General features: G+C 45.2%; 1 protein-coding gene across 1 annotated transcript in view; it reads left to right on the top strand.

Moving 5' to 3' along the window:
- Positions 1-16,617, top strand: part of WDR62 (WD repeat domain 62) — a 50,377-nt gene that overhangs the window by 4,982 nt on the left and 28,778 nt on the right. Inside the window, exons 2-8 of the mRNA XM_068992264.1 lie at positions 7,182-7,273; positions 8,849-8,911; positions 11,260-11,317; positions 11,550-11,720; positions 12,881-13,018; positions 13,421-13,603; positions 15,974-16,134. Coding sequence (XP_068848365.1) covers positions 7,182-7,273; positions 8,849-8,911; positions 11,260-11,317; positions 11,550-11,720; positions 12,881-13,018; positions 13,421-13,603; positions 15,974-16,134 — 866 coding nt within the window. The remainder of the gene's footprint in view (positions 1-7,181; positions 7,274-8,848; positions 8,912-11,259; positions 11,318-11,549; positions 11,721-12,880; positions 13,019-13,420; positions 13,604-15,973; positions 16,135-16,617) is intronic.

Below are 16,617 nucleotides of genomic sequence, written 5' to 3' on the forward strand. Positions count from 1 at the left end.
ATGTACTCTGCATAGAAGTTAAATAAGCAGGGTGACAATATACAGCCTTGACATACTCTTTTTCCTATTTGTCTCCTTAGGTAAGTTTATTCCTAGATATTTAATTCTTTTTGTTGCAGTGATGAATGGGATTGATTCCTTAATTTCTCTTTCTGATTTTTCATTGTTAGTATATAGAAATGCAAGTGATTTCTGTGTATTGATTTTGTATCCTGCAGCTTTGCCAAATTCACTGATTAGCTCTAGTAATTTTCTGATAGTATCTTTAGGGTTTGCTATGTACAGTATCATATCATCTGCAAACAGTGAGAATTTTACTTCTTCTTTTCTGTTCTGGATTCCTTTTATTTCTTTTTCTTCTCTGATTGCTGTAGCTTGGACTTCCAGAAATATGTTGAATAATAGTGGTGAAAGTGGACACCCTTGTCTTGTTCCTGATCTTAGGCCGAATGCTTTCAGTTTTTCACCATTGAGAATAATGTTTGCTGTAGGCTTATCATATATGGCCTTTACTGTGTTGAGGTAGGTTCCTTCTATGCCCATTTTTTGAAGAGTTCTAGTCATGAATGGGTGCTGAATTTTGTCAGAGGCTTTTTCTGCATCTATTGAGATTATCATATGGTTTTTGTCTTTCACTTTGTTAATATAGTATATCACATTGATTTGCATATATTGAAGAATCCTTGCCTTCCTGGAATCAAATCAACACTTGATCGTGGTGTTTGAGCTTTTGATAATGTTGCTGAATTCTGTTTGCTAAAATTCCGTTGAGGATTTTTGCATCTATGTTCATCAGTGATATTGGCCTGTAGTTTTCCTTTTTGGTGTAGTCTTTGTCTGGTTTTGGTATCAGGGTAATGGTGGCCTTGTAGAATGAGTTTGGAAGTGTTTCTTCCTCTGCAATTTTCTGAAAGAGTTTTAGAAGGATAGGCATTAGCTCTTCTCTAAATGTTTGATAGAATTCTCCTCTGAAGCCATCTGGTCCAGGGCTTTTGTTTTTGGGGAGATTTTTGATCACAGGCTCAATTTCAGTGCCTGTAATTGGGTTGTTCACAATTTCTTTTTTGTTGTTGTTATTCACAATTTCGATTTCTTCCTGGTTCAGTCTTGGAAGATTCAACTTTTCTAAGAATCTGTGCATTTCTTCCAGGTTATCCATTTTAGTGCCATATGCTAATAGTCTCTTATAATCCTTTGTATTTCTGCATTGTCTTTTGTAACCTCTCCTTTTTCATTTCTAATTTTGTTGATTTGATTTTCTTCTCTCTTTTTCTCTTGATGAGTCTGGTAAGGCTTGTCAATTTTGTTTATTTTCTCAAAGATCCAGCTTTTAGTTTTATTAATCTTTACTATTGTTTCTTTCATTTCTTTTTCATTTATTTCTGCTTAGATCTTATTGATTTCTTTCTTTCTACTAATTTGGGTTTTTGTTGTTGTTGTTGTTCTTTTTCCAGTTTTAGGTGTAAAGTTAGGTTGTCTGTTCGATGTTTTTCTTGTTTCTTGAGGTAGGATTGTATTGCTATAAACTTCCCTCTTAGAACTGCTTTCACTGCACCCCATAGGTTTTGAGTTGTTGTGTTTTCATTTTTATTTTTTTAGAAATTTTTTTATTTCCCTTTTGATTTCTTCAGTAACCTGTTGGTTATTTAGAAACGTGTTGTTCTCCGTGTGTTTGTGTTTCTTACAGTTTTTCTCTTGTAATTGATATCTAGTCTCAGCACTGTGATTGGAGAAGATGCTTAATATGATTATAATTTTCTTAAATTTACTGAGATTTGATTTGTGACCTAAGATGTGGGTGGACCTATCCTGGAGAATGTTCCATGTACACTTGAGAAGAGGGTGTAATTCTTCTGCATTTGGATAGAATGTCCTGAAGATATCAATGAGATCTATCTCATCTAATGTATCATTTAAGACTTGTGTTTCTTTATTAATTTTCTGGTTTGATAATCTGTCCATTGGTGTGAGTGGGTTGTTAAAGTCTCCTACTATTATTATGTTACTGTCAATTTCTCCTTTTATGTCTGTTAGTGTTTGTCTTAAGTATTGAGGTGCTCCTATGTTGGGTGCATAGATATTTACAATTGTTATGTCTTCCTCTTGGATTTATCCTTTGATCATAATGGAGTGTCCTTCCTTATCTCTTATAATTTTTTTTATTTTAAGGTCTATTTTATCTGATATGAGAATTGCTACTCCAGCTTTCTTTTGCTTCCATGCAAAATATATTTGCATGGAATATATTTTTGCATCTTCTCACTTTCAGTCTATATGTGTCTTTAGATCTGAAGTGGGTTTCTTGTGGACAGCATATATATGGGTCTTGTTTTTGTATCCATTCAGCCAGTCTTTGTCTTTTGGTTGGAGCATTTATTCCTTTTACATTTAAAGTAATTATTGATATATATGTTTCTATTGCCATTTTCTTAATTGTTTGAGGTTGATTTTGATCTTTTTTCTTCTCTTGTATTTCATGACTACATAAGTCCCATTAACATTTGTTGTAAAGCTGGTTTGGTGGTACTGAATTCTCTTAACTTTTGCTTGTTCAAAAAGCTTTTTATTTCTCCATCAATTTTGAATGAGCTCCTTGCCGGGTACTGTAATCTTGGTTGTAGATTTTTCCCTTTCAATATTTTAAATATATCCTGCCATTCCCTTCTGGCCTGCAGAGTTTCTGCTGAAAGATTAGCTGTTAAGTGTATGGGGTTTCCCTTGTATGTTACTTGTTGCTTCTCTCTTGGTGTATTTAATATTTTTTCTTTGTGTTTAGTCTTTGTTAGTTTGATTAGTATGTGTCTTGGCATGTTTCCCATTGGGTTTATCCTGTATGGGACTCTTTGTGCCTCTTGGACTTGATTGACTGTTTCCCTTTCCATTTTGGGGAAATTTTCAGCTATAATCTCTTTAAAAATTTTCTCATACCCTTTCTTTTTCTCTACTTCTTCTGAGACCCCTATAATTCAAATGTTGGTGCATTTGATATTGTCCCAGAAGTCTCTGAAACTATCCTCAGTTCTATTCATTCTTTTTACTTTATTCTGCTCTTCAGAAGTTATTTTCACTGTTTCATATTCCAACTCACTGATTCATTCTTCTGCTTCAGATATTCTGCTATTGATTCCTTCTAGAGTATTTTTAATTTCAGTAATTGTGTTGTTTGTCTCTCTACGCTTATTTCTTCTAGATCTTTGTTAATTGATTCTTACATTTTCACCATTTTGTTTTCAAGGTTTTTGATCATCTTTATTATCATTATTCTGAATTCTTTTTCAGGTAGTTTGCCTATTTCCTCTTCATTTATTTGGATTTCTGTGTTTCTAGTTTGTTCCTTCATTTGTGTAGTATTTCTTTGCCTTTTCATTATTTTATTTTAACTTATTGGTGCTTGAGGTCTCCTTTTCCCAGGCTTCAAGGTTGAATTCTTTCTTCCTTTTGGTTTCTGCCCTCGTAAGGTTGGTCCAGTGGTTTGTGTAAGCTTTGTATAGCGTGAGATTTGTACTGAGTTTTTGTCTGATTTTCCTCTGTTGGGCAAGGCTGAGTGAGGTGGTAATCCTGCCTGCTGATGATTGGGTTTGTATTTGTTTTGTTTGTTGTTTAGATGAGGCATCCTGCACAGGATGCCACTGGTGGTTGGGTGATGCCAGGTCTTGTATTCAAGTGGCTTCCTTTGTGTGAGTTCTCACTATTTGATACTCCCTAGGGTTAGTTCTCTGGTTGTCTAGGGTCTTAGAGTCAGTGCTTCCACTCCAGAGGCTCAGGGCTTGATCTCTAGTCAGGAATGAAAATTCCACAAATGGTTTGTTATGGCATTAATTGAGATTAAAACAAATATCCAAAAATGAGAAACCAAAGATGAACCCCAGACAAATGGCAGTTACAAAATCAGGGAAACAATAATAAAGTAACAATGTACACATACACATACACACCCATAAGCAAAGCGAAAACAGTCCAACAAAAATACAGTAGATTGACACAGCGAACAAGGTAAATCAAAAAGTATATTTACCAGGTAAGAACAAAACTAGCTAAAGCACAAACCGGAAAACGAAACTAAAGCAAGGGGTCAAGTGGGGAATAAAGCAATAGAAACAAAACTAACAAGTATGTTGAGAGGAAAGAAAGAATAGATATGCAGAGTTAAGTGGAGGTAGATGAAGAAGATTTATATACAGTAAAGATTAACTGCAAGGGGAAAAGAACAGTAGGAAAGGCAAACAAAGGCGCCCTCAGCCTTTGGATCATTCCAGGGTTCCTACCTGACTTTATCCTTTGGAACGCGTTATAGTTTTGCTGGTCACCTCCTAGTCCTGCTTTCCTGCTTGTCTCCTCAGTCACCTCAAGAAGTCTCTCTGGGCCCTTACACTTTTGTTGACCTCATCCCCCGCTGGGTCTTCAGGGTCCCTACCAGGGTTCAGTCCCCAGGGCTACTTGTTCCAAGTCTCCTGGGCTCTAGCCTGCCTTCCCTCATCCCCCCTTCTCTTTCCTCTCCCTTACCACGGTGGGATGCTTATTCCATACTGCTGCCTTAAATTATGGAGAGGATGTGAGTAATATTTAGAATCTCAGCAGCACTGCGGGGGGAGTGGGGAGGGGCATGGGTATAGACCAGTTCTCTAAATCCTGAGATGCAAAACTTTAGAGTAGGTAGAAGAAATTCCAATAGTACGGCAGCAACTTTTAGAAATATGTTTGTTTGTTTTTATTAATTTTGACTGTGCCCATTCTTCGTTACTGTGTTGCAGACTTTCTGTAGCTGTGGCAAGGGGTGGGGGCTCCCCGTGGTGCACAGGCTTCTCATTGTGGTGGTTTCTCTTGTAGAGCACAGGCTCTACAGAGCAGGCTCAGTAGCTGTGGAGCAGGGGCTTAATTGCCCCAAGAAATACGGAATCTTCCAAAACCAGGGATTGAACCTGTGTCTGCTGCATCGGCAGGGAGATTCTTAACCACTGGATCACCAGGAAAGTCCACACAGCAGCAGTTTAAAAAATTATTCTCCAACTTGTAGAGCTGCGAAGTCTGTTTTTGTAAAATGGTGGTAACAATAGCCATGGTGTTGCAGGGAGATGAAAGGAAATTGTGAATATGCCAGATAAAGGGTCGATACGCAACACCTGCGGGTGGATCTTGTTCCTGCTCCGTGGCTTCCTGGCTGCAAGTTGCCGGGCACGCTCCTGCTCCTCACCTCTCTGGCCACACTGCCCATGTCCTTCCTCTCACAAAGGTCCTGTCACACTGGCCTGCTTTCTGTTTTCTTGAGACTCCAAGCTCTTTTCTGCCTCTTAGCCTTTGTGTTTGGTGAGTCCTCTGGGCTTTTTGCTGCAGTCTACCTGACTGGCACCTATTCTTCGAGTCTCAGCCTGATTATCTCTACCCTGAAAGGCCTTCTTTTTTATTCCTCTGAGAGGCCTTCTTGAGCCCCAGCCTAAAGCAGTCACCCACCTCAGTCTCTCACCCAGCACCTTATATTCATAGCTTTTATGTCTTATGTTTCAGAAAGTGCCTTGTGAGCTTTGAAGTATATGAAGGAGAGGAATAACAATCAGTTTCAGAGAGGTGGTACGTGCGTGCTAAGTCGCCTCAGTCGTGTCCAACTCTTTGCGACCCTGTGGACTGGCTCCTCTGTCCATGGGATTGTCCAAGCAAGAATATTGGAGTGGGTTGCCATTTCCTTCTCCTGGGGATCTTCCCAAGCCAGGGATCGAACCCACATCTGTTAGTCTTTTCACTGGCAGGCAGGTTCTTTCCCATTAGCGCCAGAGAGGTGGTATAGCAAGGTGGTTAGGAGCACCACCTCTGGACCCAGACTGCCTGGGTTTTAACCTGAATTCTTCTTTTTTTCTTGAACTTTTCTGTGCCTCAGTTTCCTCATCTGTAAAATGAGGATGATAATATAAATGTTTCCTTATAGTGTATTTGTGAGGATTAAGTAAGCTCACATATCTTAAGTACTTAGAAAAACATTTGTAAGTACTCCATTGCTGTTATTACTACTGCTGTGATTATGTGTTTTGGGTGACTGATGTCATGTATTTTTCCTGTTTGGTGGTGCAGTCCATCCAGCTTGCAAAAGACCTGGTCTAAAAATGACCAGCTACGCTCATGCCCAGTAATGCTGATTAACAGATTAAAAAAACAACATGAGTTCCATTGCCTGAGTTAATCCTGCTAACTTTCAGATGGGTTACCCTTCTAGGCCTCTCTTTCCTCATCTGTAAGGAGATGATGATAGCGACTATATCACAGGGTTATTGTGAGCATTAAATAAGTTAATACAGTTGTATAAACAGCGCCTGTCTCCTGATCAGATGCTCAATAAATATTGACTGTTACTGTCCTCTCTATGCCTCTCATTTCTGAGGCCCAACACCTTGTTTGAGAGTGTTTTACTTTATAAGAATTAGAAACTAATCTCTTAAGAATATGAAAATATCACGACTTGTTAGTCCATCCTCTGTAAATGTTTAATCAGCCATGATGGGAACTAGCTCATTTGACTTATTTTGCTTAGAGAATTTTTACCTTTTAAGTGTGCTTGTTCCAGTTCACTATTTTCTTTACTCACTGAACCTCTAGACTGTCAATTCACTGAGCAAACGGACAGTGTCCTCTTTGTTCACTGCTGTGAGCACAGTGCTGACTTTGAAACCAGAGACTGCCTGAGTTTGTATCCCAGCCTTGCTACTCCACAGATGTGGGACCTTGGCCCTCCGTGTTCTCATCTGTGAAATAGGGCTGATAACAGCACCTTCTTCCCTGGGTGGTTGTGGGCTCTTGAGTCTTTCATATAAGACGCATAGAGACTTGCTCTTTTCATTGAGGCCTTCTCCCCTTCCTCTGACCTCTCAATTTCCTTCCATGCTTAGTTTTTCTCTAACGCTCCCATCATCACCTGATATCTATTTTACATATTTATTCTGTTCGTTTCCTGTGTCTGCCATCCCGTCACCAGTAGAATGTGAGCTCCAGGAGGACAGGGATTTGACTACATTCCTCACCATTCTATGCTTTAGCACAGTGCTTGTCAAAGCAGTACTGAAGAAGATAAGCATTAGCTGCTGGTAGATGACCCTAGAAGCTCGGTGGACGTGTTGGAAATAACAGACTGAATGGATGGCTGAGGGGTGGGGAACCCACTGGGGCAGGCACTTCTGATTTGGGCCTTTTCCCTGCAGGTATCACTGGAGAAGGTGCTTGGCATCACAGCCCAGAACAGCAGTGGCCTAACCTGTGACCCCAGCACAGGCCACGTGGCCTACCTGGCAGGGTGAGTGAGTTGGTGGGCCTAGTCTCTAATCACGGATCCTGAATTCAGAGCCTGAAGTCTTTGATGATCTTCTCTGGGCCTTGACTGTTCCCTCTGTAGAGTGCAGATAATGCTGCCTGCCTCTGAAGGCTGTGGGAAGGATTCTACCGGCCCCTCTACGTCTAGAATGGTACAGGCACGCGTGCGTGCTAAGAAAGCCTTATTGTGACTGCAAGTGGGAGGTGGCAGCGATTCTGGGAAAGACAGGAGGTTAAGATCAAAGCCACGGTTGGTATCAGGCAGTCAGCATTAGTGTCCTAGCTCCACCACACATGCCCCTGTCCTAGCCTCTGCTTTGGTAAAACAAAACTAGTGATACCTAACCTGCACTGTTCTAGGCACCGAAGGGACACCTCCCCCTGCAGGGCAGGGCAGGGCAAGGCCATAGTAATTCCTGATAAACAGCATCTATTACTGAGTCTTTGGGAAGGAGCCAGAATACAGGACGGGGGGGCTCTTGAATCTGACAGGTGTGGAGTCACATCCCCACTTGTTCCCTGATCTGCTGGGGAACCCTGGACAAAGAACTGCTCTCTCTGGGCTTCAGTTTCATCATCTATGAAAAGCAGCTGAGACTGCTGACCTCACTTGGCAGTTGTAAGGATTTAAAGATATTGTACACATTAAGTCTTTTGTGGGCTTCCCTGGTGGTTCACTGATAAAGAACCTGCTTGCCAATGCAGGAGACGCAGATTCAATACCTGGGTGGGAAAGATCCCTTGGAAAAGGAAATGGTAACCCACTCCAATATTCTTGCCTGGAAAATCCCCTGGCAAAGGAGCCTGGCGGGCTACAGTCCATGGGGTCGCAGAGTCGGATGCGACTTAGTGACTGAACAACAGTAAGTCTTTATTAGACCAGAGCCTGGCAGTATAGTTACTACAGAGGGAGTGTTGGCTTCTTTTTAAGAATTTGTTGGTATCAGTAATAATGATAAGTGCCCTAGAATTCTCAGCATAGATAATGGGGGAGGAGGAGACTGAAGAGAGAAGCTTCTGAACAGAAAGAGCCTTGTCTATCAGTTCAGTTCAATTCAGTTGCTCAGTCGTGTCTGACTCTTTGTGACCCCATGAATGGCAGCACGCCAGGCTTCCCTGTCCATCACCAACTCCCGGAGATTACTTAAACTCATGTCCGTTGAGTTGGTGATGCCATCCAACCGTCTCATCCTCTGTTGTCCCCTTCTCCTCTCGCTTTCAATCTTTACCAGCATCAGGGTCTTTTCAAACGAGTCAGCTCTTCTCATCAGGTGGCCAAAGTATTAGAGTTTCAGCTTCAGCATCAGTCCTTCCAGTGAACATTCAGGACTGATTTCCTTTAGAATGGAGTGGTTGGATCTCCTTGCAGTCCAAGGGACTCTCAAGAGTCTTCTCCAACACCACAGGTCAAAAGCATCAATTCTTCAGCACTCAGCTTTCTTTATAGTCCAACTCTCACAGAGCCTTGTCTATATGTGGGCTCTTATGTTGGGAGTGCAGTCATCCCTGGACCCCAATATTCCCCTCAGTTTGGGCACATTTTCCTCTTTCTCCGCAGCTGTGTGGTGGTGATTTTGAACCCCAAGGAGAACAAGCAGCAGCACATTCTTAATACTGCCAGGTAAGCTGGGGCCTGGGCAAGGGGTAAGGGTAGGATCAAGGTCCTGACACACCCCTCCTTCCCCACACTGCCTGGAGGTGCTTGTGGGTGACTCATTCATTCACTCACTCGGTTCAGGTTCAGTCTGCTCTGTGCTAGGCACTGGTCCAGGTGTTGGGAACACAGCCATGAACAAAAGAGATAAGAAGCTGCTCTCTACAGAGCTGACAGCTTGTGGGGGAGACAGACTAAACTAGTTGGCAAGTTACTAGCCAACCATCAGACCTTGACTGTGGCTATGGAGGAAATGAGGATGTGTTCGGGAAGGTTGGCAGGCAGAGGACCCTTATCAGAGTCCTATCAGAGCCCTCCTGGGGCTGAGACCAGGAGAAAGTGAGGGGGTAACCCATGTGAAGGTGTGGGGAGAGCATTGTAGGCAGAGGGGACAGCAAGAGCAGTCATTTTTGAATCTCAGGTTGAGTAGTTAAGAATCTTAAGTTGTTGGAGGAGCAGTCAGAGTTCCATGGTTGAGGCTGGAGCCCCAGAAGTCAGATCACCTTGGGGAGTGGTTGGCTATCATGCTGATTGCAAAGAGAAGCCACTAGAGGGCGATTGCAGGCTGAGGCTATGCTTAGCCACCCGAGCCCTCTAGCATGCTCTACTTCCCTTCTCCACTTTCCTTTTTCCCACAAAATGTACTCCTTTTTGATATACTTTCTAATTTCCTCAATGATGATATTTACTGTCTTTCTCTACAAGATGAGTTGTCTGGGGGCAGGGACTTTCTTTTAGTTAATTTCTGTGTCCCTATACCCTAGGTCAGTGTCTAGGACATTGACAGCACTTCTTGTTTCCTGAATGAATGAATGAACGTAGTTTGGGTTTTAGATCCCTCCAGTTGCCAGTTTACTGGGGAAGACTCTTGGCCCCAAGTTGGTACCTGGGGTCTGCCTGGTGGCCCACTGATCACTGTGTCATCCTTGGGCTTTGGTCCCCACTGAGTTGTGACCTTAGGAAGGCACTCCACTGCGATTTTTTTTTTTTTTTTGGCTTGTGGGATCTTAGTTCCCCAACCAGGAATCGAACCTGAGACCTTGGCAGTGAGAGCTCAGAGTCCTAACCACAGGACCACCAGTCCTTCCCCTCACTGCAACTTTTTATTCCACAAATACTGCACAGATAGCTCAAGTTGAGCTCCTTTGGCCCAGCTCTCCAGGTGGACAGAGAAGATGCGGGTTTTCTTCTTCCTTTACGATCCGTAAGGCAGAGTCCCTGAGATATGGTTTGGCAGATACAGATTCTCTCTTGGAAGGGGCTTCTTGGACCCTTGACTCTGACTGTGGGTTCTGTCACTGGTGATGAGGGCAGAGATGGGTCCCCATCCAAGCATGTTTATTCACTTTGTGATCTCAAATGAAATACTTCTTGAATGCTTGTCTCAAATATTGGACTTACTCGACAACCTTCAAAGTTTTCTACACGAAAATCCAGATGCCCTTTCATTTTGGAAAAGTGAGAGATTCACATCTCTGGGGCCCACATTCTCCATGGCATGAATGGGCTGGAGCTTGCTGGCATTTGTCAGAATCTCCATTGGCCAATTCTTCTCATCCTCCCGGTTGCCTTCCCAACGCCCACAGGTGGTAGAGTAGGTCGCCTTGATCTGAAGCACATAGCTGAGAAGAGTCTACTCTCGGTCATTGGTGGGTCTGTCTAAGGAGGCGGTGTGGCCAGGGTGGAGGTTTCCATCCTGGCTGCATTTCAGAGTCACCTGATCCCGGGCTTCACCCTCAGAGAAGGCAGAATCAGTATGGAGTAAGGTGTAAGCACGGGCAATTTTTAAACTTCCTACATTGAAATAATTTCAGACTACAAGAATAGTACACAGAGCACCTGTACACCTTTCACCCATATTTTCCAAATGCTAACATTTTACCAACATTTGCTTTATCACTCTCCGTCTCTGGGAATTTTTTGTTGGTCAAGTGGTTAGGACTCCGCACTTTCACTGCCGAGGACCCAGGTTCAATCCCTGGTCGGGGAACTACGATCGCACAGGCTGTGCAGTATCCACTCCATCAGGGCTTGAGGTTTGGAGGAGGAAAGGGCCTTTGCCTTTACAAAACCTCATTTCTCTGTGCACTGCCCCTGCTTCTCCTGGCCGCAGGAAGTGCTGGGAATGCACCGGGTGCTGTGCTGGGCCAGCTTACAGCACTGGCTCCGGGGAACTGTGGTCGCTCACCTCTCCTGGCCTCTTGGGAGCGAGGAGTGGAGCGAGGACTGCACCGAGTGCTGTGAGCACAGCCAGGCTGGGGTCTGGCCGCCCACCCTCAGTGGAACCAGTGATCAACCCCTTTCCTTGTCCCCAGGAAGTCTCTGAGCGCTCTGGCCTTCTCCCCTGATGGAAAGCACATAGTGACGGGGGAGGTGAGTGGTGATCATGGTGGAGTGGGTGGGGAGGGGTCTTGGGGCCATTCCTCTGGCCCCAGCAGACCTGAGGAATCCCTGGAATAGCTCCTTCCTGGACCAGATGCGGCAAGGGACGGTGGGGGATGGCTTTTGGGCACACCCTGGGGCAGTACCAGCTTCAGCCCTGACAGCCCCTCCAGCCTCGCCCGGTGCAGAACCCAGCAGCAGTAAATGGCACCATCTTCCCCAGAATGGGCACAGGCCTGCTGTACGTATCTGGGACGTGGAAGAGAAGAGTCAGGTGGCGGAAATGCTGGGCCACAAGTATGGCGTGGCCTGCGTGGCCTTCTCCCCCAACATGAAGCACATTGTGTCCATGGGCTACCAGCACGACATGGTGCTCAACGTCTGGGACTGGAAGGTAAGAGCTGGTGGGTGGGTGGCAGATAGCTGGTTGCCGGAACACCCTGAGTCTCAGGCATGGGGAGAACTAAATGAGAGAACTTGGTAAAGCGTTTATCCAACGCACTTTTTGTTTGTTTAATAATTTTTACTCTTGGCTGGGTCTCTATTGTGCAGGCTTTTCCCTAGTTGCAGCGCTTGTGCTTCTCATTGCAGTGGTGTCTCTTGTTGCAGAGCACGGGGTTCTAGGGTGTGCGGGCTTTAGTAGTCGTGGATCATGACTCTAGAGCACAGGCTCAATAGTTGTGGGCATGGGCTTAGTTGCTCCACGGCATGTGGGATCTTCCCGGACCAGGGACTGAACCCGTGTCTCCTGCATTGGCAGGCGGATTCTTTGCCACTGAGCCACCAGGGAAGCCCTATCCAGCAAATATTTCTTGAGCACCTACTCCATGCCAAACCCTATTCCAGGCATTTGTTGTAGGGCGTGTGACAAGCTCTCAACTAGTGGAACATATCATTCTTTTTATACTGACCAGCTGTGACCTTGAGCAAGTGACCTAACCTCTCTGTGAGTCTGTTTCCTCGTCTGTAAAATGGATGTAATAGTATCTGCTTTGTTGAGTTGGGAGAACTCCGGTCTGTGCGTTGGAAGGCTGGGCTTGGGAACAGCTGGGGGAGGATTTAGAGTTGGCAGAAGCGGGTGTCAGTCCTGGCTCTGTTCATCACCTGCTGTGTGACCTTGAGCATGCGACAGTCCTCCGTGAGCATGATGGGGTAGGGGAGAAGCACCTCCCTCATAGGACTGTTGAGGGGTTTCCTGAGCTGTCCTGTGAAGGGCTCAGCGGGGCCCAGAGTGGAAGCCCAGTCTCCAGCAACGTGGGTTGCACCGTCCTTTGCTTCTAGCTGTGGCCGTCTTCAACACCATGTGTGGGCTGCAGGGCTTGGACTCCCGAGGAGAGTTCTGGAACTTCCTCTCATGTGGAAGCCCTTCCAGGCCTCAGTCTCCTCTGTGTTGGGAATGAAAGAGGGTCACATGTAGGTTTCCCCAAAAAGAAGGGCCTGAGGAAGACACCCTTGGAGCAAGTGAGGGCAGGGAGACACAGGGCTGAGAGAAGAGGCTCAAAGAGTCTGGTGAGGTGGGTGCTGGGGTGACCTTCTCTGCACTGATTCTTCCAGAAAGACATCCTGGTGGCCTCCAACAAGGTATCATGCCGGGTCATTGCCCTCTCCTTCTCAGAGGATAGCAGCTATTTTGTCACTGTTGGGAACCGGCACGTGAGGTTCTGGTTCTTGGAAGTGTCCACCGAAGCAAAGGTGAGTTTTCATCCCCACCCCCTTAGCCAGGCCTAGGGGAGAACCGTCAAGGGTAGTAGGGACTCCTGGTTCTGCTATGATTCGGGGGCAGTGGCTGTATAGCCTCTTAGTGGGGCGGCTTTCTGTCTCTGGTGCTCTCCAGGTGCTGACTGACTGCCAGACCTGCTGGGAAACCTCTTCTTCCCTGCTGGGCCCTGGGGCCACCCCTCATTCCGGGCCTGTGGCCTCCAGCCACTCTGCCTGGAGGCGTACATGTTCTGTTCTTCCTTCTTCACTTGGAGGTGTCTCTGCGAGTTCTCCCATTTAGCTGTGTCCTGTCCACTGGTCAGGAGAGCCTGTCGTGACCTGGCTGGGGACTAGGCTAGCTGTTCGGGGTCTCACTGTGCCCCACTCTCCCTCCAGGTGACGGGCACGGTGCCCCTGGTGGGGCGCTCAGGCATCCTGGGTGAGCTGCATGACAACGTCTTCTGTGGTGTGGCTTGTGGCCGGGGCCAGATGGCAGGCAGTACCTTCTGTGTGTCCTACTCGGGCCTCCTCTGTCAGTTCAACGAGAAGAGGGTGCTGGAGAAGTGGATCAACCTGAAGGTACCCCAACCCCTCTTTCTGCTGTCAGTGCAGGAAACGCTCTTCCCATAACATGTGTCTCCAGAGACACAGCAGTGCCCCTGCATCATAGCTGGTCATGCCAGCTCAGGGTCTAATTTATGGTTCTGCTTATTTGATTCTGGGAGAGGCTCTATGAGCCTCGGTTTTCTCATCCGTAAAACGGGACTACTGCTGTCTGCCTTACCAAGTTGATAGGGGTGTCCTGTGGGATGGTATATGTAAGGCACTTAGGACATTGCCTGGCCCCTGTAACGGGTCAGGGGTACAATTGTTTCCCCATCACTGTGTGATCCAGTTCACATTTGTTTTCTTTACTGGGCATTCTTGGCTGGGGGGAGGACCACTTTTTTTCCCTTGTTTAATTTAAGGTATCGTGGACTTAATAATTTTTATGTTGTTTTTATAATCAAAGGCTATATAAAATACAAAAAAATTTAGTATGCATGTATATGTATGGCTGAGTCCCTCTGCTGTTCACCTGAAACTATCCCAAAATTGTTAATTGGCTATACCCCAATCCAGAATTAAAAGTTTTAAAAAAACACATAAAATTTTAAACCAAAAAATGATGTATCAGTGAATTACAGAACCACTTTTCTTCAGGATCTGAGGGTTTGAGTCCAAGCTGTCTTTCCATCCTGGGCTTGGGTGCCTGTTTGGCTGTTAGCAGAAGCATCCAAAGTTTTCCTGCTTGTCCTATCCCTGCTGTTGCGATTCTCCTCCGGACCTCAGCTTCAGGGTGAACGGCCTGGCAGGGGGCATGCAGAGAATTCTGAGCCTTTTCTGTCTTTCCTAGTTGGTTAAACATCATTTTTTTTGTTTGTTTTGTTTTGATTTTTAATTTTTACAATGTTGTGTTGTTTCTGCCATACAACCTCACGAATCAGCCATAATTATACACACATCCCGTCCCTCTTGAGCCTCCCTCCCCTCCCCCCTCCCACCCCTCTAGATCATCACAGAGCACCAGACTGGGCTCCCTGTGGTATACAGCAGCCTTTCCAGCTATCCCCTTTACACCAGATAGTGCATATATGTTGATGCTACTTTCTCCATCCGTCTCCCCCTCCCCTACTTTTGTGCCCACAAGTCCACTCTCTATAATCTCCAATCCTGCCCTGCCGATAGTTTCATCAATACCATTTTCCTAGATTCCATATATATATGTGTTAATATGCAGTATTTATGTTTCTCTTTCTGGCTTACTTCACTCTGTATAACAGGCTCTAGCTTCATCCACCTCACTAGCACTGACTCAAATGTGTTCTTTTTCATGGCTGAGTAATAGTCTATCGTATACATGTTCCACACCTTTGTCCATCAGTCGATGGACATCTAGGTTATTTCCATGTCCTGGTTATTGTAAACAGTGCTGCAGTGAACATTATTTATTTTTCTCATTTGCATCCTCCTGCTAGAACTACTGAAGCTTTTAAGGAAGTCAGAAGTTTTGATAGATAGATGGTTAGTCCCTGAGCAGTGGTTTTACATGACTCAGAAACTGAGTCTCTCTAGATTTGGCCTAACTACTCTAAGCTGTATCTAGAAGTTTGGCATGTCCTACCCCTTTATGTGCATGCCCTGGTTGAATGGATAGTCCTTCCTAAAAGATAGTAACTTTTTTCTGTGCTGCTTTGAAGTATATACTCTCTATGAAGTTATTTTTAAGCAATATGGAACCAAATTTAAGCTTAAAATTCAACACTTCTAGTGCATGTGACCTCAGAGTTCTCAATCAGCTAAGGAGATATTTTCCATACACAGCTGAGTTCCTCTATAGCAATGACAACTCTGCCCCAATTTATGCCTTTCTGTGCCTGCTGCCACCTTTTCTTCCACAGTGACTGTACATTATGTCTTGATTTCAAAAATCTTAAAATCTGCAAAAAATGGGTTTCTTTTTTAAAAAAGTATTTTTTATTTTGTGTTGGGGTATAGCTGATTAACAATGTCATGATAGTTTCAGGTGGACAGCAAAGGAATTCAGCTACTCATGTTCATGTATCCATTCTCCCCCAAACTCCCCTCTCATTCAGGCTGCCACATAACATCATACAGTACAGTACAGTATGTACCCTATACTGTACAGTAGGTCCTTGATGGTTATACATTTTAAATATAGCAATGTGGACCTGTCCATCCCAAATTCCCTATCTCTTCCCCCTAACCTGCCTCCTGGCAACCATAAGTTCATTTTCTAAGTCTATGAGTCTCTTTCTGTTGTGTAAGTAAGTTCAAAATATGGGCTTCTTAAATCCAAAAACTATAAAGCTTTTCTGGAGGCCCAAGGCTGACCTGATCTGGGCCACATGAAGCACCAAGCCCACTTGGGTCCCTTTGCCCCCACAGGTCTCCCTGTCTTCCTGCCTCTGTGTCAGCCAGGAGCTCATCTTCTGTGGCTGCACTGATGGGATAGTCCGCATCTTCCAAGCCCACAGCCTACAGTACCTCACCAACCTGCCCAAGCCGCACTACCTGGGGGTGGATGTGGCCCAGGGCCTGGAGCCCAGGTACTTCCGGCACAGGGAGGGGTGGGGGGGGCCCACCTAGAGTTCCTCTGCCAGTATCTACCCATGCTTCCCGATCCATCTGCTTACTGGCAGCCCTGGGCTGGAAGCAGGGTACAGACCCTAGGAGGCAGCAAAATCTCGTGATGTCTGTAGTTTAATGCATACATGCTCAGTCGCTCAGTTGTGTCCAGCTCTTTGCGACCCTATGGACTGTAGCTCACCAGGCTCCTCTGTCCATGGAATTCTCCAAGCAAGAATACTGGAGTGGCTGGCCATGCCCTCTCCCAAGAGATCTTCCCCACCCAGGGACTGAATCTGAGTCTCTTATGTCTCCTGCATTGGCAAGTGAGTTCTTTACCACTAGCACCACCTGGGAAGCCCCAAGGTGCTGGGTGATGGATGAGTACATACACATTTGAAAAATAAAAAAAGATCATTTCAGATAGTCATAAATGCTTTGCTGAAATAAAGCAGGGACTCCAG

The sequence above is a fragment of the Capricornis sumatraensis genome, chromosome 20 (assembly GCF_032405125.1).
Source record: "Capricornis sumatraensis isolate serow.1 chromosome 20, serow.2, whole genome shotgun sequence".
Classification (NCBI taxonomy): Eukaryota; Metazoa; Chordata; class Mammalia; order Artiodactyla; family Bovidae; genus Capricornis; species Capricornis sumatraensis.